Source organism: Protopterus annectens, chromosome 14.part0 (assembly GCF_019279795.1).
Source record: "Protopterus annectens isolate FY-2018-M chromosome 14.part0, PAN1.0, whole genome shotgun sequence".
In the NCBI taxonomy this organism is placed as follows: Eukaryota; Metazoa; Chordata; order Ceratodontiformes; family Protopteridae; genus Protopterus; species Protopterus annectens.
This window is the reverse complement of record NC_056748.1, coordinates 347,099,195-347,123,421: the sequence shown is the minus strand read 5'-3', so window position 1 is coordinate 347,123,421 and position 24,227 is coordinate 347,099,195. Positions and strand designations below refer to the sequence as shown.

Here is a 24,227-nt window from a genome sequence, read left to right as displayed (position 1 = left end):
GGCATGTTTAGAGTAAAACAAACACAAGAAAAGTACAGTGGAGATGAAAAGAGATTAAATGAGCAAAACAAATATAGTGAGGGGTAAAAAAGGGCACATTAAGTATAAATAAAGCAAGGCAAGGTTTTGACATAAATACGACTTCATATTGTATCAAGGGCAAAGCCAAAGTCATTTTAAGCATCTCAAAGTCTGTAAAAGTGTTTACAGTGTGTGATTATTACTCTGCATGTATTCCGAAGAGTTTGTGTGCAAAGTGCAAGTATTTTATGAAATACAGTCAAAGTATAGCCATTTCAAAAAGTTTGTTGTGCTGGGTGTGTCTTTTCGTAAAGTGCTGCCATTACAGAGTGTTTCCTGCACTGTAAAGAATTGACTGGCAAGGTATCGTCATTTTGGGGAGATTTCAGTGTGCTGTGTACAATTTATTCGCAAAGTGCAATTACTTCATAGGTTGGTACTAGGCTATCCACTCTAGGGCCTATACAAGCCTAGCCATAACAATTCCCTGGCTATTTCTTCCCACATTATTTACTTCCCTGGGCACCTGTCTAGCAGGGTGACTGACGTGATCCCTGGGGTGAACTTCCCATCTCCCATCCAATCATCAAGGTTCCTTTTGAAGAGGACCAAAGAGGCACTCTGCTTGACATGTATGGGCAGTCTATTCCAGAGTCTGGGGAGTCTCTGGGTCAGAAACCTATCCATCCAGCATGTTTTGTTCATTGTGATGACAAGGTTTAGATCCCTGGAGCGTGTGTCTCTGAGGGATTGGGATTTCTTTAAGTGTAGCATGTCCAACAGTGCTGGGTTGGACATGGCCTTGTATGTTAAAAGGAGATCGCCTCTGAGTAGACGATATGTGACAGAGTATAGATGGAGTTTTTTTTAGACGGTCAGCATAGGGCATCTGCTTTAGGTCTGTGATTCTTTTAGTGAGGTATTTCTGTGGCCTTTCCAGTTGTTGCAGATGTCTTGAGAGGTACATATCAAATGGGGTGTTGTATTCTATAATGGGTCTAATGAGGGATGAGTACAGTGGGACAGTGACCTCCTTTTTTCTGGATGAAAAGCCGTTGGTGATGAGTTGTGCCACATAGAAGGATTTTCTGACTGTTATGGTGATGTGGTTATCAAAGGTGAGACCACTGTCCACCTGTGTCTCAAAGTCTGTTATCAAACTTTCAGTGTTTAGTGTACTGCCACCTATGTGGTAATTCATGGGTACATGTTTTTTTTCCCAAAGGGATAACTTAGAATATCCATATAATTTGGGGATTTCAGTAATGGTTCCCGTTTACAGTCATCTGCGAACTTTGTTAGCCAGAGTCCCTTAGTGTTGGCCTGTACTTCAGATAAGTAGATGCCAAACAAGAGCAGTCCCAGGACTGAACCCTGAGGTACTCCACTTGTCACTTGACTGGAGCTGGATTTGGAATCTGCTACTTTTACAGCGTGGCTTCTGTCAGTAAGCCAGGTGGCAACCCATCGAGTGACGTAGGGATTAATGTCCAGCTTAGTAAGTTTATCTATGATTCCAGAGTGGGGGATGGTGTCAAAGGCCTTGGCGAGGTCCAGATAAGCTGTGTGGACCACTTTACCCTTGTCCATGGCTCTGGAGACTGATTCAAAGAAGTCAGTCATGTTCAGGAGACAAGATCGGCCCTTCACAAACCCAAACTGTATGGGGTTCAGTGCTTGAAGATTGCCAATGTCTTTGTTTATAAGTTCCATGGCCTTGTAGATGAGGCTCACCAGACTGATGGGGCAGTAGTTCCCTGGATCCAAGATGTATCCCACCTTGTGGAGTGGGATAACTGTAGCTGTGCGCCACACAGTGGGCATGAAACCTGAAGTGAGGCTATGATTAAACATGACACTTGGGTGAGGTGCCAGTTCATTTTGTAGTTCATGTAGTACACAGCCTGGGATGTCGTCTGGTCCCATGGGTGCTGTATTCTTAGCTTTGGAGAGTGCATTTTTTACCTGTGTGGCCGTTATTATTGGAATTTGGTAATCTTTCAGTATTGAGATGGGCCCTTTAGGGGGTGAGCGGGGGGTGAAGTTTGCACTGAATCGATCTGCCAGGATATTGGCAATATCCTTGGGATCAGTATATTTAATGCCTTTCTTTTGTAGCTCAGGGCATTTCTGAGCACATTGCCATTTAGATTCTTGACATAGCTATAGAATGCCTTGTGGTTGTCTGGAATCTTTGGCAATTTTATTTTCTTAACTAGCTTTGGAGGATTTTATGACGGATCTCAGCTTCTTACTGAGGCTGGTAAGGGAGTTTTTTGCATTCTGGGATTTTCCTCTTTTCTTCAACAGTTTCTTCCTTTTGTTGTAAAGTTTGTGTATGGCAAGGGACTACCAAATTGGCTTCCTTTTTTTGGAGGAGAGCGTCTTGGTGCTATTGGGGATGGCACGATTCATGCACGAGTGGATGTGCTCGTACAGTGCCTTAGTGTAGGATTCAGCAGTCAAACTGTCAGTTTACATCTGCATGGGTGTCATGAAGTTTGTCACTTCTGACTTGAGTAGCATGAAGTTGGCTTTGGAGAAATTTGTTACGGAGGTTTCCTTACTGGGGGTGGGGGTAGGATATGGATGTCAAGGGTGATTAGCTTATGGTCAGACCTGACCAATGAGGGGGTGATGACCATAGGTGTGTAGTATCGATTTCCCATGTTGGTAATGACCAGGTATAGGATATTGGAGCCCCTGATAGGACTAAGGATTAGTTGATCCAGTGCGTTGGAATTTATGTATTCCAAGGACTGTTGGGCAAAGATGTTGGTACACAAGTACTTTTCCCAGTTAATGGCAGAGTAGTTGAAATCACCCAGTATTAGGGTGTTTGGTTGTATCTTAATATTTTCCAATATGCTTAGAAAAGTGTAGTGAGAATCTTGGGACATGGTGGGGGATCTGTAGCAAGCTACAATTTGGATTGCAGTCTTACCTAATGTTAGTTGCACCTGGAGAATTTTAGACTCATTTTGTTGGGCAACTAGCCTGTTTTGGTCCTAGTTTGGTGGCCGAAAAGTGTGTTGAGAGTTGTAACCTGGTATTGCAGGGGTGCTTTCTGGATCCTTGAACCAGGTCTCAGTTTACTGCACAGATGTCGATGTTCTCCATTTTTAGGAGTGCCTCGAGAGAGTGCATTTCGAGGTTTAGACTTCTAGCATTGAGTAACATTACCTTCAGATTTTGCATGCTTATACCTGTTACGGTGGTGGTTTTGTCCTTTGAACTTTACCTAAAAAAGGCACTATAGGGGTGGCAAGAGCCTTAGCCAGTAACCTGAATCCCAGGGGCGACAGGTGCAGACCATCTCTGGCAAAGCATCGTGGTCTGTCAGTCATGTCATCCCAGGCACACAGATACTGGATCCCCTTTGAATGACACCAGAAGCTTAGCCAATTGTTGAAGTCGATCATTTTGTCCTTCTACTGTGGTAGCATTCTGGGCAAAGGCAGGATGCTACTCAGGGCTAGAGTCATACCTGCGTGGGCCACATGATCCGGGAGCTCTTCCATGTCTCTTTTCATGTAGTCCAGGGAGGTACGTCACCAAGTCATTCACTCCAACATGGACAATGACAGAGTCATATTTGTACTTATTGTGGAGTGACTTGAGTGCGTGTATTATGTGGTGGATCCTGGCACCCGACAGGCAGCTGACTTCTAAATGCTACTGACTCTGAGCTTCTCTTGCCCGGCTCATCCGCATTGTACAGTTATTTAAAATGTTTCTTAAACTGATAAGAGGTGATTTCTTGCAGTACAGTCATTTCAAGAGTATTACATTGCCGGAGAGATTTATTTCACAAAGTTCAGTTAAAAAGAGGCTATGTTAAGTTCTCAATCTCGCCTTCATTCTTGCTGGATGGGTTCAGAGCCGATCCTCGGCTCCGACTCGGCCACTTACTAAAGCTCCAGAGCTTATTTTACCGGCTCGAGGCAACCCTATATCCCATGATGCTAGGCGATAACTCCCCAGATCTCATTTGCCACTTTCGCTTGCGAGGTGCATTTTTTACCGGCTCCTGGTAAGTTTTTCAAATTTCAGACTTTTAGTCTCTCCTCTTTAGTTTTAGTCACTACCGTTGTTGTATAAACTCTTACGGTTAGATTTTAACCCTATCTCCGTTAGTGTTTTCCCTCTTTTTCCAGTTATTTATCCCTTCCCCTAAGTTAGGCCTTAAGCCTCCCCCTTTCCTAATTTTTTGTCAGGGATTCTGTGTGGTGTTTGGGTGTGTTTGTATCCCTGTTTTAATTTTTATTTGGATTGGGTGTTTATTGTCTGTGTGTGTTTTGTTACTTAGTGCTTCCTCGACACAGTTATGTCGAAGGACACAAAGGTCTCAGGCTTCAAGAAGTGTGACTTGTGCTGTCAGAAAATGTCTCTGACAGACGGTCACACTTCTTGTGTTTACTGCCTGGGACCTCTGCACCTGCAGGACTCTTGTGCTGTCTGCCACGCCTTCAGCCCAAGAGTCCTGCAGGAGCACAGAAATAAATGAATACTAAGGGGCTTATTAAAGCCTGAGAGCTCCCCGACTAAGTCGGCTCCGGGGAAGCCCTCGAAACCAGTTAAGCCTTCGGCTCCAAGCCCAAAGCCATCGGCTACTGGTTCACCTTCTGTGATGAGATCGGCTCCAGCCAGAACCGATCCTTCTATGTCACAGGTTACAGTATCGGCTCCACCCGGTGCCGATACCGCTAAATCTGGGCACTCAGTGTCGGCTCCGGCTAGAGCCGACGTATCCTCGGCTCCTTCAGCTCCACCCATCTCCAGAAAGAGATCAAGATCCCCTTCGTTGGAGTCGATACATTCGGCTCCGAGATCACCCCTGCTCTTGGAGTGGAGCCATCTTCTCGGTCGTCCAGGCTGTCCGACCACGACCTTGAGAGAGTGGTGAGTAGACTATTAAAATCTCAGGCATTGGCCCAAATGCTCCATAGCCCATCTCACCAGACGGTAGCTATTACACATCCACCTAACATTCCTCCTTCGACTCTCTTACAGAGCTCGGAGCCGGAGCTCCTCAGAGCCGTGACTGTTGTGGCTTCGGAGCCGATACCACCTCCCCCTTCGGCTCAGTCGTCCTCTGCTCCGATCTCCTCCTTGATGCCTTCATTGGAGGGATCCGGGCGTCTGGTCTCTCTCGTCGGCTCCGAGGGGGCGAGTGGCATCGGACCCTTGTCCGACCCCGTTCTCCCTCTCGGAGCTTCGGCGCTGGTGAGCTCAGCCCCATCAGCCTCGGAGCCGTCCTTGACGGTGCGGCCTGGGGTTCCTATCTCTTCAGAGCGGGAGCCTTCTGGCCTCTCTGATAGGGGAGCCTTCGAGGTGATGAGGAGTGTACTAGCCCCAGGGCATAGTCAACGGTTCCATCAGCTACTCCCACTACAGTGCCTGCTGACGTCTCTTCCCACTCTCTTGCTCCCGGACCCAGAGATCCAATGCCTCAGGTTTCCCCACTGGGAATATCTTCCTCTTCCGAGGCTTCTCCTGACCCGTCAGGTGAGCCTCCACGCAAGAGGACATGTAAGAGGAAACATCTAGACTCCCCCGAGTCTATTACATCCGATACTGACTTGGATGAGTCGGAGGGATCCCCAAGGTCCCCCTCTGAGGATGTCTCTTTCTCAGACATCCTTGAACTCCTTAAACAGAGGGGGAGCTGGCCTTCCCTTAATCCTTCCAAGGACAAGTCGGTATACCTAGAGGCGTTCGGGTCTTGACCCTCCACCTCCTGGGTGTCTCCGCCTTTCGAACCCTCTTATGGACGTGGTGGCTCGGAAGGCATGGATGGCCCTGGGCTCGGTGGAACCCATTCCTCGGAGGCCTTCTAAATTCATCACGGCCCCACCTGATAGGCAATTTTTGTTACAAAAGGTGTCCTGGTTGATGCCATGGTGGTGGCTGCAGCCACCAAGAAGGAATTAGCTGATCCTTCAGTACCTGTCCATCCTCCTAACAAGGATTCCAGGACTATGGATAGGTACGGCAAGCGGATATTTTCTTCAGCGACCTTTGCCATGCGGTCGCTGAACTATTTGTGTCACTTCACCCGCCTTCAAAGAGATGTTCTTAAAGAGTTGGGAGAAGTTTTACAGGATCCGTCAGCTGCTGGGTCCCAGGATAAAATTAACTCACAGCTAGGAATCCTAAACTCCATTGTTAACTCCTCCATGCGGCTCATTTCATATTCAGCCGTTGGAGCGAGTAGGGCTGCAGGCACAGGAGTGGCTTTAAGGCGTCAATCCTGGATGCGGCATTGTAATTTTGCAGACCCCTTCAAGGCGTCCTTCACAAACTCTCCTTTTGATGGTTTGACCTTGTTCGGACCTCAAGTGAAAGGCACCTTGACTAGATGCGAACAACATGGCAAGACTCTTTCTGCCATAGGAGTCCGTTTCTCCACCCCTTCAAGACCTTACCCAAAAGGTCAGAAGGGAGGGAAAATGTGGTTCCGCAAATCTCAAGGAGTCATGCCTGACGCACGAGGTCAGTTTACCCCCAGAGGCAGAGGGGGTAACAACAGACGCCGCCCTAGGGGCAGAGGAGGTCTGCAAAATCAGGGTAGCAGGGAGTCTCTCTCTGACAAACCCTTCCAGCATCCCTGAGATGTTGTCCGATTGTCCACCTTCGGAGGCAGTCGGGGGAAGATTATCGCTGTACCCAAAAGCCTGGCTTTCCCTTTCTCAAGACAGATGGGTACAGTCGATCATATCCGAGGATTACAAAATTCCCTTTATCCAAACCCGAACTCAGCAAAAGGGAACCCTACCAGACGTTCCACCCGGTCTAAGGGAACTAGCAGTACCAGAGATATCAAAACTGCTAGCAAAAAGAGCCATCCAGCCAGTCCCAGCAGACCAAATAGGATCCGGAATCTACTCAAGGTTCTTTTTAGTACCAAAAAAGACAGGGGACTGGAGACCAATATTAGATCTCAGCAAACTAAACAAGTTTGTAAAGAAAACAAGATTCCGGATGGTCACGCTTCAGTCCATTCTACCCTTTCTGGGCAAGGACAATTGGATGTGCTCGGTGGACCTTCAGGATGCGTACTATCACATAAAAATTCACAGGCGCTCCAGAAGGTGTCTCCGCTTTCGGCTGGGGGCCAGTCACTTCCAATTCAGAGCCCTGCCATTTGGACTCACTACAGCCCCCAGAGTGTTCACCAAATGTATGGCAGCGGTTACGGCTCACCTGAGACGTCAAGGATTCCAGGTGTTTCCATATCTAGACGACTGGCTCCTCACTGCAACCACCAGGCATCAGCTTCTTCAAGCCAGAGATTACACCATTCACATTTGCAGAGGGCTAGGGATTTCTATAAATTTCAAAAAATCTGCCTTGTCGCCCTGTCAATCTATTACCTTTATAGGCGCCAAATTGGACACCATACAACTTTCAGCAAAGTTAACAGACCAAAGGATCTTAGATATTCAAAACCACATCCATGTGATTCTTCAGAGCGACAAAATTCAGGCCAGGTTTGCCCTGAAAGTATTGGGTGTTATGGCGGCCGCCATAACACTTCTTCCCTTTGCCTGCTTTTACATGCGTCTCCTACAATGGATGCTGTTCACCCAATGGCCCTTTCAACGACTTCCCATGCGTCACAGGATCATGATAACTCCAATTTGCAAAAGGCATCTGACCTGGTGGATATTGTCCCCTCAAGTCCATCAGGGCAGACCCTTTGTTCCTCCCGCCCCGGTCGCCACGGTTACATCGGACGCCTCCCTGATTGGGTGGGGGGGCATTATCAGGGCAGGATGGTCCATGGCACTTGGCAACCTTTTGAATGCCACCTGCACATAAATGTCCTGGAGATGAGAGCAGTGCTTTTAACGTTGCAAGCCCTCCACGACTCTCTTCCCCTGGGGACTATTGCAGTCCAAACAGACAATACGTCCGTAGTGTGGTATATCAACAAGCAGGGCGGAACCAAGTCCTATCCACTGTGTCGAGAGGCACTCAGACTTTGGCAGTGGGCAATCTCTTCTCAGCGGTTTCTGATAGCAATGCATATCCCCGGGAAATCCAACATCATAGCGGACAGGTTGAGCAGAGCTATTCTCATGCCTCACGAGTGGTCTCTCAAACTATCTGTGATGGAAGAGATTTTTCAGAAGTGGGGCCTTCCTTGCTGCGATCTTTTTGCTACGCCTCAAAACAGCAAATGCCCCGACTTCTTCTCCCTCTTCCAGGCCATCCCCCCAGAGACGCTCTAATCCAAGATTGGCCCCGGGGACTTCTCTATGCCTTTCCTCCCTTTCCTCTAATACCACAAGTAATTCAGAAAGCAACCGCCTTGAGAGCCAAGATGATTCTCATTGCCTCTTATTGGCCTCGACAGATATGGTTTCCGTTCCAACATCGTTATCTTTTGGTACAGCCATGGCATCTGGACCCGGTTCCAGATCTTCTGACCCACGAGTCGGGGCAGTTGCACCAATCCATACCTTCTCTCAACCTCACTGCTTGGTTGCTCCACTTCCATCCCTAGCCAGGCTTCCTACGATTTCTAATCCCGTCCGGGATATCATAGTAGCTTCCCTTAAATTTTCCACCAGAAGGATTTACACTAGTAAATGGCAACGTTTCTCCTTCTGGGCAAAAGCTAGGAACATAGATCCCTTTACTGCTCCGATTCATTCGGTCCTGGACTTCCTAGCCGAAATTTTTCACTCAGGATCTTCTTCCTCCACAGTAAAAGTTCAGTTGGCAGCCATTTCAAATTTTCATATTGGCTTGTTGGACCACAACATAATGCCACATAAACTTTGCAAGGCATTTCTTAGAGGTATATTTTTACTTAAACCTCCGATTAGAGACCCCCCACCACAGTGGGATCTAAATTTAATTTTAACATCCTTGATTCTTCCCCCTTTCGAACCTGCGGCTTCCTGTTCATTGAAATTTCTTTCTTGGAAGACACTCTTTCTAGTCGCCATTACTTCTGCCAGGAGAGTATCTGAGCTTCATGCCCTCTGCATTCGTACTCCCTACTTAATCTTCCACAAAGACAGAGTTTCTCTAAGGACTAATCTGTCTTTCTTACCCAAAGTGGCATCGCAGACGAACTTAAATCAATCTATTGATCTTCCAGTTTTTTTCCCAAATTATTCTAACAGAGCGGAACAAAAACTATATTATCTCGATGTTCACCGCCAACTCAGATATTATCTGGACAGAACCAAACAATTTAGGAAATCTGATCAATTGTTTTTATCCTATGCAGAGAAAAGGAAAGGCCTTCCGGTATCCAAGGTAACCCTATCTAGGTGGCTGTCTTCTGTTATTACATGCATTTATCAACTCAGAGGTAAAGAGTTGATTTCTAGGCCAAAAGCCCATTCTACCAGAGCACTAGCTACATCTACAGCTTTTCAGGCTAGACTTCCAATAGACACTATTTGTGCAGCAGCCACATGGGCCTCTCCTCATACCTTTGTTTCGCATTACAAATTAGACTTGGCCTCCAGAAACAGAGCAAATTTTGGTTCCACCGTTCTCAAGAGTCTGTTCCATTGAGCCACCCAGTATAAAGGTGCTAGGGACGCGGTCCCATCCAGCAAGAATGAAGGCGAGATTGACAACTTAACATTGAGAAGTTATGTACCTACCATAACGTTCCATGTTAGTTGTCTTCTCTCGCCTTCTTTCTTGCGTCCCACCCACCATCCCTCTAGCCTGGACAGACTGAGAAGATCTTCCATTCCTTGAAGGGTTCTTATATTCCCTTGTTCACCATCTAGGTGTCCTAGGATATATATAGTGTAGATTACGATCTCTGGGGGGTTTTATCCCTCTTTCTCCTCCTTCCAGTTGGAGGATTTTGTTTTTTTGGCCTATGCTAGGTTTTTCAGCTTCCAAACGAGATCTGGGGAGTTATCGCCTAGCATCATGGGATATAGGGTTGCCTCGAGCCGGTAAAATAAGCTCTCGAGCTTTAGTAAGTGGCCGAGTCGGAGCCGAGGATCGGCTCCGAACCCATCCAGCAAGAAAGAAGGCGAGAGAAGACAACTAACATGGAACGTTATGGTAGGTACATAACTTCTCATTTTGTGCTATTGGGCAAAGTTACAAATATTGGCATAAATTTCTGGCATATGTGTATGTGTTTGTGCTTATTTGCAAAAACCTTCACTGGTATGTGTTAGTATGGCAGATGGATTTCAGGCATATGTGCAAGCTCATACACTTAAAATGGACTTGGATTGCATTTTTTTTTTACTGTAATTTGTTGGTATGGCAAACGGATTTCGAAAGCCATCATAACTTGTATTTGATCAGAATATTGCAGAGAATTGGAGAATATTTGTGGAAGAGTACGATATTTTTATACAAGCAGCTTATTCAGACAAAGGTACATGCACTTCTACTTTCATCTTTTCCCGGTTAGGGGTCGCCACAGCGGATCACCTGTCTGCTCATGATTGGCAGTGGAGTTTTATAGTGTCGAGTTGCCAGCCTGGCGCCCAACATTCCACAGAAGGCACACACACAGTCACACCTAGGGCCAATTTAGAGTGTCCAATCCACCTACAGCATGTCTTTGGGATGTGGGAGGAAACCGGAGCACCCGGAGGAAACCCACGTGACCACAGGGAGGACATGCAGACTCCACACAGAAGGCACCCCAGCCGAGGATCGAACCGGAGAACCTCTTATTGTGAGGTGGCAATGGTAACCGCTGCACCACTGCGGCCGCTCACAAGGGTGCACGCACCAGGGCATTTATTTTGCTAAACCTAGCTGGGTCAGAGGCCACTGAAAGAGAATGTTTATTTGTATATGCACCAGCAGTATATGAGGGAGAAGGTGAAAATCATCATATTGTTGTACAGGCTGAATCAAGGGAAGACCCAGAGTGTTTGAAGTACAAATTCAGAGAAGTGTGTAACCCCCAGACAAATATTACATTACAGAGGCATTTGTTTTACATGAGAGATCAGACACCAAGGGAAACTTTAGCAGCTTATATAACTGACGTGAGAAACAAAGCCAGAATGTGTCAGTTTGTTGACTTAAAAGATGAGTTAATAAAAGACAGGCTCATGTGTGGTATTAATAGAGCTGCTGTGAGAAAGATTTTGCTTCATGATAGTGATTTAACATTGAGGAAAGCCATTGAGATTTGTCAAGTCCATGAAGTTAAAGAAAAACACACAAGTATGGTTGCAAGTGACAAGAGGATGTTTTCAGTAGGTTCCAGAGCAAAAGACAGCATGAAACATGTGGCAAACAGAAGTAGGCCTAAGCATATGGCAGCCACAACCCCTGCTGGTTCACCAGGAAAACCATGTAGTTTTCCAGCAAGTTCTTAGACCAGTTTAGTTAAAGGATCATGCTCAGTGCAGTACAAATGTGAATTAGCAAAACCCAAGTCCAGCCTTATTGTTAACTGTCACAGTTGTGGTGCCAATCATGAGTCTAAAAGAGAGAAATGCTTAGCATTTGGTCAGCAATGTCACTAGTGTAAAAAATGGAACCATTTCCAAAAGTTTTGCAAATCAAGCAAACCCCACATAGTTGTAAAGAAGGGGTCACACAGAAAAGCAAACTGATCAAGTAGAGTTGCAGCAGTCCTCTTTTTATGTAGATGGTGTTTCTGTGATTGGTGAAAGAGTTAATGCAGTGAATTTATTGGCAAAGACCGAAGTATTTTGTACAGTCCGGATCAATGGCAACTACACAGAGTTTAAAGTACTCACTGGTTCAAAGCAGACACATTTGCTAAAGTGAGAACTAATGAACAATTCAATGTGACCAGTAATGTGAAACTTGTTGCTTATGGAGGTGAAGAAATTCAAACCAGTCACAGTGATGCTTTCATGTTATTTGGCTAGGAACCTTTACAGCTTGTTATTCTATGTAGTCCAAAGACCAGTGTAGTCATTATTGGGTCCATTAAGAGAAGAGCGAGAGAACTAGTATTTTGGACTTCATTACTGAAAGACATCGATAAAGTAATTTCTTCTTGTTTAGTATGATCGGGACAGTATGTGAGAGATGTACATATATAACTTACTTGGATCCAAACATCTCACTTGTAAACAAGGTTGTCAAGAACACGTGCATTATATCCAAAAATACTGCTCACCACACACAGAGACTTTCTTATGCTGAGGCACTTAAAAGAAACCTACCCAAACCTCACAGACCTCCTAAGCCTTCAAACGGTAACATCTGTCCTCAGCAATCACTAAAGTACACACCAAAAGCAAAACCTAACATCACACAAAAGTCTGCATCCAGTGATCCCCAAGAACAAAGTCCATGATTCAAGCAAACACTTTACCTGTTACTCTTGTTATAGTGAATTCTATTGTACAACATACAGATGCCCATCTCACCAGGCTGGACAAGGAGAAGATAACTGTTAGTTGCCTGCCTGGATTTAGGATCCACAATGTCATGCATGCATTAAAGTCACTGCTCCACAGCTGCCAGCATGATTGCATCATGGTCCATGTGGTTGTAAATGACCTTTGTCGTATCTCACTGGACTATAAAAGAGACAATATGGTTCTCACTTGAGTATGGGTGACAGACAGGTACGTGCCTTGCATTGAGCAGTAGTCTACCTTAACTAAGGGTGGTGCCAGAGTATAAACAGAAAATTATTGATTTTAATAATTAGCTTAGTTTCAGTAGTTGCTCCAGGGCAATTCAGTATCTATCAGCACGGGGGGACATGGTTAACAGACCACATTGATTTGCTAGGGAAGGTCTGCACCTTGTGCCCCCGGGCATTCAGATATTGGCTAAAAGTTTATCCAACCCCCCCCCCCCCAAGAGCCTTTTGCAGGCAATGGCAAAATGACAAAGCTACCAACATAGCAAAAAAAGAACTCAAAGCAGCCTTAAGGTGTTACCGCTCAGTGCTGTTAGACTGAAGAAGAAACTCCACACCCTACAAACTCTCCTCACTCTGGAGAATGAGGACATCTGTGCTGTTACTGAGACTTGGTTTAAAGCTGCAGAAAGTATTCTGGCAGTGCAAGGCTATAGTGACTTCAGCACATTCATGCCAGCAGCAGCACAGACAGGAACTAAAGGTGGAGGTGTCTCCATCTACATTAGCAGCAAAGACAAGTCCAGTTTGGTTAAACATGATGATACCCTGGAGTTCATCCACATCCAAGTCTCCATAGACAACTTCTTACCATGTTTTGGCCAGCTATAGGTCACCCCAGTGACCCACAAAGCTCACACTTCTTGCCTAGACCTACTAGAGGCCCTCACCATCCAAGTAAATAACCTGTTCATGGGAGACTTTAACTACACCTCTACAGACTGGGAAACATACACTGCCTTTAACTGAAGGGCATGTTTTCCTGGACTTTAGCAACATGAATGCCCTAGATGAGATAGCGCACATTCCAACAGGAGTATCAAATGTACTGGATCTTGTACTGACAAAAATTGAACACCCTCACCTGTGTCACACATCCTTATTGGTAAGTTCAGACTACAAAGCTGTTTCCTTTGAAATAAAAGTAAACCTGAAAAACCTAACTACACCTGTAGCAGTTAGAAACTATTCCAAAGCAAATTGCATCCTGTTAAGAGATAGTTTGTCAAAATTCATGGCTCCCCCAAACCAGAGAATATGACTAACCGGACAGAATTTTTTATAGAAACTCTGTAGAAACATGTAAATGGCTGCACTGAGGCTTAGCTTTACCAGAGACATAAATAGAACATGGTGGAAAGACTGATATGTGTCTCAAAGGCTCTCTTCACAATTTAATAAGCTCCCCATCTACATGAAGCAGAGTTAATCCCGGACCCTATCCAAGCAAAACCTTGATTATTGGATGAGAAATCGCAAATTCACCTTTGGTCAGGCCAACATATCTCTGACAGAGGTCGACAGTAAGTAAATGAATCCCCATCTGGCATACCCCCTCCCCACATAACCCTTAACTACCACCTTATTAACCTACTCCAACCATGCAGGCATCCAAGATCCCTGTGGACAAAACTGGGTTGGGTTGCACGGCTAGGCTTATAAAGACCATGGTAGTCATTAGCCAGATGTAAACCTATGAACCAAAATCACTCGCTAAATATATCATCTGCCTGTTTGAGTCTAAGAGCTCAGTTTCTTCTGTTGTGAGGCAAGCACAGACAGATGTAAGAGGAGAGAGGGGGCAGTGTTGGTGAAAACTTGCTGCAGCACTGCTACTCAAAGTAAGAAAGTTCTTATGCAAGAAATTATCTGTTCAGAGTTTCCTTCATATGTTTGTAACTTGTGTGCCCATTTTACGTGTGATCTAGCATGTTTACTTGATGTTGTGTTTGTAGCGATTTGTCTGGGCTCAGGTTTGTGTTATGAAGTGCAGTTTAAGATCACAGTTCCCCAGAGGATGAACAGCATATTATTTATTGTGTTTAAGTGGTAACTGTTTTTCTGAAATGGAGTGACCTCAGTGTTAAAATAATGAAGTTAAAGGGTGTGTGTGTGTGTGTGTGTGTGCGTGTGTGCGTGCATGCGCGTGCGTGTGTGTGTGTGTGTGTGTGTGTGTGTGTGTGTGTGAATAAAGCCCACCGCTTATGTAGGGGCTTGCCTTACTCGGAAAAAAGAATGTGTTTTGGAGTTTTGTGCATGTAATACTTGCTCAAGCTTTGTTAGCATTAAGTACGAGTTTGTTTATTATAGTATTTTGAGCACTTAATGCAGTGTTGCTATGCAATTTTCTGTAGACAAACTGCTTTTCAAGGAAATTGGTACAGCTAACTAACTGTACTCTCCATTGATCTGTTCTCACTGCTGAGAGGCATATTGGTAATTTTATGGCATGAAATGTTATTTTTCAGAAATGAAAATACAGTACTTTGTTGAAGCTTGCACATATAATTGTAGTATACTAATTTATAGTTTTTAGTAGAAAATGTAAAAATGAAGGGCAATATGTGGCATAGAGGAAGTAAACCCTTGACTGTGCTGAAACTATCTTTTTTTTATTTATTTATCCTTTGTTGACTGGGTTAGTCTCACTAGGCTAGTGGCCTCTTTTCAGGAAAGACTTAGAGGTAGTATTTATAGTACTAGTTAAGCTGCATTAATTTGAATACAACCTCAGCCCTCAGCACCAGTAAAACTGGTAGAGGATGATGAAAGTGAGTGGATGCTGCCAGCTTGTCCATCTTGGGTTGGGGGGGTGGGGGCTAGCTCTGGCCCATCAGCTGGGTGACATTTAGTAGGAGCACTAGTTGTTTGTCCCATGGAACTTTGGTCTATTTGGCAGTGCTGCCATGTACAGTCACACTGTCATCCCGGAGAATTCCTTGAAGGGCGGCTACAGTGCAGGTTGGAAGAGCTGCCACAGGGGAGATGGTGTAAGTCAAGGCTGGCCCATTCCCTACCACCTGACGGTTGCTGCAAGTATCTGAGCTCATGAAGGATTCTTGGGCAGAAACAAATGGGCTTGTAGGATTCTCATATGCCCAAGAATCCCCAGCCTCTGCCACAGTAAAACAAATGGGCAGATTAGATGCATGCAAAGAAGCCATCGGGTTTAGTCCTACAGGGGTGCAAAAAAATGTGAAAATAAAATATGTTGTTCCTGTTTGCATTGTTATTGTGGATTTTATTTTCTTTCTATTTGGCAGCTAGCAATTATTTAATGACTTTTGTTTCAGGTTATTGTCCAGTTCCAGCCATCAGCAGTGCCAGATGAATGGGGAACAACACCAGATGGACAGACTCGACCTAGAGTAGTCAAACGAGGAATTGATGATGATCACGATGAAATCCCAGATGGTAATTTCAATACTGTCCTGCTGCTTTAAGAAATAATAGTAATGCTATTTGCGCAAGACTTGAAATTATATTCTGCTTGTGATACAGACATTGTTTTCTGTCATACCACTTACTTACTGAAAAGCAGCTTTCTCCATTTTTTTTCAGCTATTTGCAGCAAACACACACTTAAGTGCCATAGTTCTGATTTTTTTTTCTTTTATTTTTAGTTTCATGTAGGATTGCAGAAGTTAGAGGGGTAAAATTAGTTATTTTTAAGCAGGCAGTCAACTTTATCTGTTTCTTTTTTTCACCGTTATATATGGTGCTTATTATAAGAAGCATACTTGCCCATTAAGCTTACATGGCAACTTGAAAGGCTTGCACCAGCAAGGGAATCTGAAGGGCAGAACTTATGCCTGTATTGAAAGATGATTCCTAATACCAGATTCTGAAAGTGGGAATTTTGTATAATTTTGTGCTCTCCTCTTTGCTGTATACCAGGTGGCCAACTGCCAGCTCATCAAACTCCACTGCTTTAGACCATACTTTCATTGAGCATGGGTATTGATCGTGCATAAATGTTTATTGATAGTGTGTGGATGAACATGAATGCTTGATAGGTTAAATGTCTTTTGCTCTATATAGAAACTATTTTGTTCCTTACAGGACATACAGGAGTGTGTGCGTGCACGCGCGTTTGTGTATGTGTGCGTGTGTGTGAGAGACGGAGAGAGATGTACAAGGCTTGAGAGGTGAGTTGTTTTTATGTGAGGGTTTGCTGGTGTGATAGAAGGGATGTTGTGTCTCTTGGTCCTGTTTGTGTTTGTAGACAAAAGCTAGCTCATCACATGGTGATTGCAGCATTTGGTTGTAGGAGAGTGATTGGATCTTCTGTGCCTGATTTGGAGTGGTAATGGTGTGCTTTTGAATTAGGGTGATTGCTTTTGTGTATATGCAGGTAAGATGATGGTTGTGTGTTGTGATGCCTACTTTGAGAGTGTAGTGTGTGTGTGTGGGGGGGGGGGGGTTCTCATTTTGAGGTCAGGTAATTTCGTAAAGGCTTTCTTCATATCAGGCCTCACAGAAAGCCTATTCTGTCTTCTTAGGACCTCAATTTTGTACTTGAAAAATTGACTTGGGCTCCTTTTGTTAGTTTAGCTTCCTTTTAACATTGTACTTGGAAGACTGTTCTATTGTTACCTCTCACTTCAGCCAAGAGAGTGTCTGAACTTCAGGCTGCCATGGCTATTCCTATTTTTTTTTTTTTTTGTTTTTCACAGGCAGGGCATCTCTTTGGATAATCCTTCCTTCTTTTTTGCCCAAGATGGTTAATGAGTAGTCCCTGAATCTTTTTTTTTCCTTTTCCACAGTCTGCTAGTGAGAAAGTTCTTCACACCTTGATCTTCCTAGACAGCTCAGATATTATATAGATAAAATGAAGGCAGTTCACAAGTCTGTGCAGCTTTTTGTTTCCTTTCATTCCAGGACTTTGGGTTTGGCTGTTTCTAAGCAAATTGTCTCATCCTGGATTTCTAAGGCCATTTCTTTTTGTTACTCCTTTCATGATAAATCCCTTTCTTCCTCTGTAAAGCACATTCTGCTAGGGCGGTTGCCTCCTCTGGTGCTTTTGAGTTTGGACACCAAGTCCATCCTTGAGGCTTCTCCTTGGTCCTTAGTAAACATTATAAATTGGATGTTTCCAAGACAAGAGCAAGTTTTGCCAGGGCTATTTTGCATGATATTGTTGAGGGCTATGTGACTTCCTCCTTCCAGCTTTTTTTCTTGGCTCTTGTACTCTCTTATGTGAAGAATAGTACAGCAGTGGACATGGAAGGACATAGTACAGTTGTGTGAAATCTTACCATAACAGTAAGTGTCCTTTTCTTCAATGTTGCAGTATTCAATGCCTCCCTTCTTATTGGCTCTTGTCCCTGTGCTTTTGTTGCCTTTCTGGCCAAGGGGACCTTGCTTCCTCTTTCCTTCTCTCTTGTTTCTTTCTCAATGCACTTGCTCTACTTCATCCCTGAGGGTATTCTTTTCCTCCTGGGACGATTCATTTCTGAGTGTTTGCATCAGTATGTCACCTTTATGCCCTAAGCCTTATATGGGTAGCATATGTGTGATGTACAGCACCTGTAAAATCTAAAGGCTTTTGTATACTGGCCAGAAGTTGGGCAATCCTTGGCAGGAGATCCCTTATGTGAAGAATATTGCAACACTGAAGAGAGAAACATCTACTATTATGATAAGATTTTACAGTACTGTACATTCCTTTCGGGGGAGGACTTCCATATTTACTTTTTATAAAAAACTGAACTTTTTCCTGTGGAAATACAATTTTTTAGCTAGGCAAAAATGTTTTTATTGACTGTCACATGACTTTTACTTTTGTGGAAAAAAAGATTTTTAAACTAATTTAAAACTACCTTTTTTAGGTTAAACTTATGCTATTTTACTTTTGTGGACTGGGGAAAGTGCGTTTTTGGTGGAAAATGTTTACTTCTTACTAACTTTTAACAACTACTGCTGCCAAGCTTCCCTGGGAATCGGGCATCTTTTCAGATTAACCATCGAATAACCTACCAGTTTCTTGGTTATTCCTTCTACCAGCCACCAAAGGAATAAATTAATAAACAGCCTTGGCCACCACAGCAGGCTGCTAAAGTGACACTGCTGTGGCCTTTTCTGGTTTTTCAGACCATTCCTCTTTTTCCTAGGCTCTCGCTGGTGTAGTCCCTGCAGTTGCTATGGACAGGGATTTATACACGTCCCCTCTACTCTGTTGGAGTGCCCTTGGTGGGTAAAGGAGAACCACTGTTGTCAGTCCTGGGAGAAGTGGTGGGGGGATACCTCTCTGCATAGCCAGACTGCTATGCCTATCCCTAGGGAGGTTTTTCCTGATAAAAGTCGGTCTGCTTCTTCAGAAATTACTGTCAAAAAGAAGCAAAAACCTAGACACATACTTTTTCCTATCTCAGTCACTTTGGATAACAGTAATTTATTGAGCTTATCTCACTGTTTATTTCAACTCTTTCTGGTAAGAGAATAAGGGGATTCTTCATTTTCTAAAGATGTTCTTGAATTTGAATCACAAAATGATTGTGAAGAGGCAGATTCTGTTTGGTCTGCTTGGGTTTCTGATTCAGATTCTTAGGAGAGTATAGCTTCTGCTAGTCCCTTTGAGTGATTTTGTTTTTCTGAAACTATTTACAGAGTGAATCAGTTGTTTCAATGGGTAAGATGTGGCATTCCACAATCCTTAAAGAAGTATTACGATTTATTTCAATTAGATTTTTCTAAGCCTACTCCAATTCCTCCTGTCCTTTCTGCACTGGAGGATATTTTTGTCACAGCCTGTTAACTTGCCTGCCCTCAAAAATGCAGACAGATTGTATCAAGTTCCTCAGTCTTTTACCTTTTTATATACTAATCCCTGATCAGATCCACCAGCTATTGCTCTAGCGAAACTAGCTGCTGCTAAACATCAGGTTAATACTAATTCCTTACCTTCTGATAAGGATGGGAAAGGTGTTAATAAATATGAGGGAAAAGGTTATTCTTCGTCTGCAACACTTTTCAGAATTCTCTACTATAAAGCTCATATGCTAAAGTTTAAGCTAGTCTCTCTTGAGAATATGAAAAATTGTATGGAGTCTGTGTTTTTTTATGAGGAAAAGACTACTTTGTGTAACCTAATTTCTTTTGTGTCTGAAGTGGCTACCCACTGTTTGAAACGTACTTATGGTTCTGTAATGCCTAGAGCTATCATGAGGAGGTTTGCTTGGTTGTTATTCAAAACCTTCCAGAAGATGTCAAAGCTGAAATTCCGAATCCTATCAAGAGTTAGTTTTTGGACCACCTGCTGCAGAAGTCTGTAAAATGTGTGATATGAGAAAGACGCTGATTCAAGCAATGTATCAGATTGTTCAGTCTTCCTTCTGCAAGTTTGCCTAGTGGTTTAATGTTACCCCTAGAACCTTTTTCAAAATGCAAAAGATACGAACACTGATACTGGTAAACAAACATTTAAAAAGCAATGCAGGGACGTTCCAAAAACAAAGGAGGAAATCCCCAGAATAAAGGACCATCAAATAAGTCAAAGTAACTGTCTACAAGACTTCCCTCTCCCTTCCCACTCTACCAAATCCTTAATCCTTCCAGAAAGCCTGAACAACCATTTCGCTCTCTTTGGCAACAGTTTCAGACAGATGGGTTCTGAAAGTAATTAGTCAAGGTTACAGTTGGCAGTAGGAATCTCTCCCTCTTTTTCCAGGCATTCCCTCAAATTTACAGGACCAAACTCTTTTCCCATTGTCATTCAACATTTCTGTCTCAGTGGGTAATAGAAGCTCTCCCTCCTAAGTTAAGAAATGGGTTTTATTCAAGAATATTTCTCATGCCAAACAAGAACAGAGTCACGAAGACCAGTACTGGATCTTTCCTTTGTAACCTTTTTTGTGATAGTACTAGAGTTCAAAATGTTATCCCTTCACAACTTGTTGCCCCTTACTCCTCATTTATATATATATATATATATATATATATATATATATATATATATATTTTTACTTAAGACGAGTATAAGTTCGCTACTTCTACTACTTTTGTCTGATCTGATGAATATGCAGTGATTAAATAGACATATATGGACTGAAAATCTTCCACACAGAGAAGTTTCTTACACTGTTTTGTTTTTGGACCCACTAAGCTTGTTTAGTGGGTTGTTTTGAGACTTTGGGGATACCACGGGGATTACTTGTCCCCCCCCCCCCCACATTCTGTAGATTCTGATTTCAGATGTTTCTTAATTTTTTTTCTGTGTTTGGATCACATTTTCATTTCTCTGTATTACTTTTTGTGAATACCCTTGGAGCAGTGGATTAACTAGCGTGTCTAGTTGCTGTGATAGCATTTGGCAGACTGCAAGGTATTCACGTTTACTTAAGTTAGACAACTTGCTTATGTTTTCAGAGTTTTTTTTCCAAGTGTCAGGAATCTCTCACTTGGATGAAGGATCTCTTACGCAGACTCGGGTTCCAGGAGAGCATACAAAAGGCTTGTTTTCACTGATTGCAAAGTAATTGTTGCTAATTTTCACTGTTTGCTAAGCATCTGTTCTGTTTTCCCACCAAGCAGTGTTTTGAATAGCTGATTTGTTTGCTATTTAAAACATTCTTTAGTATTGTCTTGCTGCTTTTGTACTGTTTAAAACATGTTTTAAATGTCTCACTGGTGTTTTTCTGCTGTTTAAATATTTTTAGTGTTCCCTGCTTAATTTAGTGTAGCTAGCAGTTGTAGCATAATCCAGATACAGGTTTGTTGCATCTGTGTCTGTTTGTTGTAGCTGTTGTATTCTGAGCACATTTTCCAAGCTATCTTTGATTAGAAGGCGCCCTTCTGAACCCTTATGATAGAAGTGTGCTGATTGGAACCTGTCTAGTGAAGGGAGATTGGTCTAGGGCTTGGAATAAGCACCCTTATTGGTTCTTTTGAACTTTTTAAAGTTTTAAGTTTTTAGCTTCTGGTATTTAAGCCCCAAGTTTGAGTGGGTTTCTGCTTGTTTGCAGCACCGCGCACTGCCACACAGTTATGCGCCATAGACAGCCATATGATTTTGACAAATTTTCCCTAAGATACAGCTGTAGTACATTATTGTAGTCCTCATCTTTAATGTATTTCCAGTCTAAGAAGTATTGCTACTGAGCTGTGACCTATTAAACTATCAGCCAAAAAACCCATCAGAAACACCCATCTAAAGAACACCTCCTAGATCACTCCTGAAAGTGATAACAGTTCTTCAAACCTAGCATTATGGACAGTTGGACTTCCCTTATTTCTGCTACCAGCCTTGTTGGCTTGAGTCTCCTGAGGCAGTGTAGCAGCATGTACGATGGCAATTTTCTACTAATAACTCACTCTAGTACAGATTGTGAGAGATGTATCTACACCAAGAATGTTGAATCCCTGCTGTCTAGCATTTGAAACAGTAACACTGAAGAGGTTGTCAACTCACCCACCAGTACTCATGCACATAGTGCCACTATTCATACACATAATACACAACCAACACATGCGAAGGTTCTCTCAAAAAAAAAAGGACCAAAACACCAGAAACCTCCAAAACACAAGACTGCTACAACTAACACTGTTCCCACAACATTCAAGACTTATAGCAACACTAGTGTCTCACCTACCAAGCCCTTAAAGCATAGGACTCATAAACCAAATTTTCTTGTTATTGTAGACTCCATAATGAGACACATGGCTGTCCCACTCATCAGGTTACATAAGAAGAAAGTAACAGTCAGCTACTTATCCAGTGCCAAGATTCGTCAGATCATGCATGCACTCAAGTCTCTTGACAGCAACTACCATTATGACTCTCATAGTTCATGTTGGAGTGAATGACCTGAGATGTACCTCACTGGACTATATGAAGAGAGAGACATGATTGAGCTTTCTGAGTATGTGTCCCAGGCAGGTATGTCCTAAGCCTTGGGCAGCATATTACCCTCACCTAGTATGATGCCACATTATAAACAGAAAATGATTGATTTCAATAATTGGCTTAGATTTTGGTGTCATTCCAAGGGGATCCAGTTTCTGTCAGCCTGGGATGGCAAACTTAACTATTTTGCCAGAGATGGTTTGCACCTGGCACCACTAGGCTTTCTGCTGCTGGCAAAGGCTGTTGCCTCCCCCATAGCGCCTTTTTTAGGCAAGGTCTAAAAAACAAACTGTTGATGTGAAAATTGCCAGCCATAACAAATGAATGGTTATGCTGATAAACACTAGGAGCTTAAAGTAAAACCTGCACACCCTGGAAGCACTCCTATCACTGGAGGATGTAGATGTCTGTGCAGTCACAGAAACCTGATTCAAGGCTTTAGAGAGTACCCCGGCCTTGCAAGTCTACAGTGCCTTCTACACCTTCAGACTGCAAAATGAATGTGTGAGAACCAAAGGAGGCAGTGTTTATACTTGTATTAGAGATAAATTCACCACTTGACTAGTTAGACAGGACAACTCCATGGAGTTACTCCAAGTTCAGATTACTGTGGGTGAGACCCCCCCCCCCCATTCAAGTCATAGCTAGTTATAGATCTCCTTCCGTGGATCATGATGCGCACGAGGCCCACTTGACCAAACTGGAGTCAATCCAAATATTGCCAAACACTCCGGTCATGGAGATTTCAGTTATCTCACCATTAACTGGGAAACCTACTCTAGCCCTAACTCACTCGTCCAAAAGTTCCTTGTCTTTGTTAACTCAAATGCCCTGGAACAAATTGTTCAAACCCCAACAAGAGGAACAAACATTCTAGAGCTGGTCCTCACTAACATGACAAACAGGTATACCACCGCAGCTGTCAGACCCTCATCGTGGAGTTGACTGGTAAGAGAAGTTTTATTTGAATTTATATTGCATTTGTTATCACTATTTTTAACTGTTTGTAGGTAGGAAGAGACTGCTTATTAACAAGCTTTACTTTGATTCATATTTTGTTGTTTTACCTTTAGTTTCAATTTTGGTTGTGAGAAAGGGATAGGTTTTGGACAGGCAAGCTCTAGCCACCACAAGGGGCCTAGACAGCTATAAAGTTACACAGACTGCAGAGAGGAAAATTCTGAGCATATCAAAACAACGCTGTCTTGGTTTGTGATTTGTTGTGGAGTTGACTGGTAAGAGAAGTTTTATTTGAATTAATATTTCATTTGTTATAACTATTTTTAACTGTTTATAAGTGGAAGAGACTGCTTATTAACAAGCTTTACTTTGATTCATATTTTGTTGTTTTACCTTTAGTTTCACTTTTGGTTGTGAGAAAGGGATAGGTTTTGGACAGGCAAGCTCTAGCCACCACAAGGGGCCTAGACAGCTATAAATTTACATGACTGCAGAGAGGAAAATTCTGAGCATATCAAAACCATCCTGTCTTGGTTTGTGATTTCTTGTGGAGTTGACTGGTAAGAGAAGTTCTATTTATTTTTACTATTAAAAGGAGGCGCAACTGCGAGCTATAGTGAGCAGAAGCTACTGCGCGTGCGATGTAAAGAAATTACAACTTCTGTCTGGCTGGTAGAACTGGTATGGTCAGAATAACTTTATTGTATTTTATTCTTTAGTTGGATATTGCTGGTATAATTTTTGTCATAGAAGTTGATTTAAGTTCCTTTGAATTTTTTGCTACTGACTTTGTGTAATTTTTTTTCCTTTACAATATTTTATTCAATTAAAGCTGAATATGGATTCCTTAAATGAGTATGCAATTAACAATTTGCTAATGCACAGGTATCTAGTACAGTGTAATAAATGCTATGCATATTTAAAGGTAACAGCTGATAACACTGCTGATCTTTGTTCCTCGTGTCAAAAGTTGGATGATTTGCTTACCATTGTTAGAAGCAAATCTCGACTTGATGATGAGTGCACATGTGCAAT

General features: G+C 43.1%; 1 protein-coding gene across 1 annotated transcript in view; it reads left to right on the top strand.

Moving 5' to 3' along the window:
• LOC122788980 (SEC23 interacting protein) overlaps positions 1-24,227 on the top strand; it is a 1,679,302-nt gene that overhangs the window by 534,528 nt on the left and 1,120,547 nt on the right. Inside the window, exon 6 of the mRNA XM_044056073.1 lies at positions 15,682-15,802. Within this exon, the coding sequence (XP_043912008.1) occupies positions 15,682-15,802 (121 nt within the window). The remainder of the gene's footprint in view (positions 1-15,681; positions 15,803-24,227) is intronic.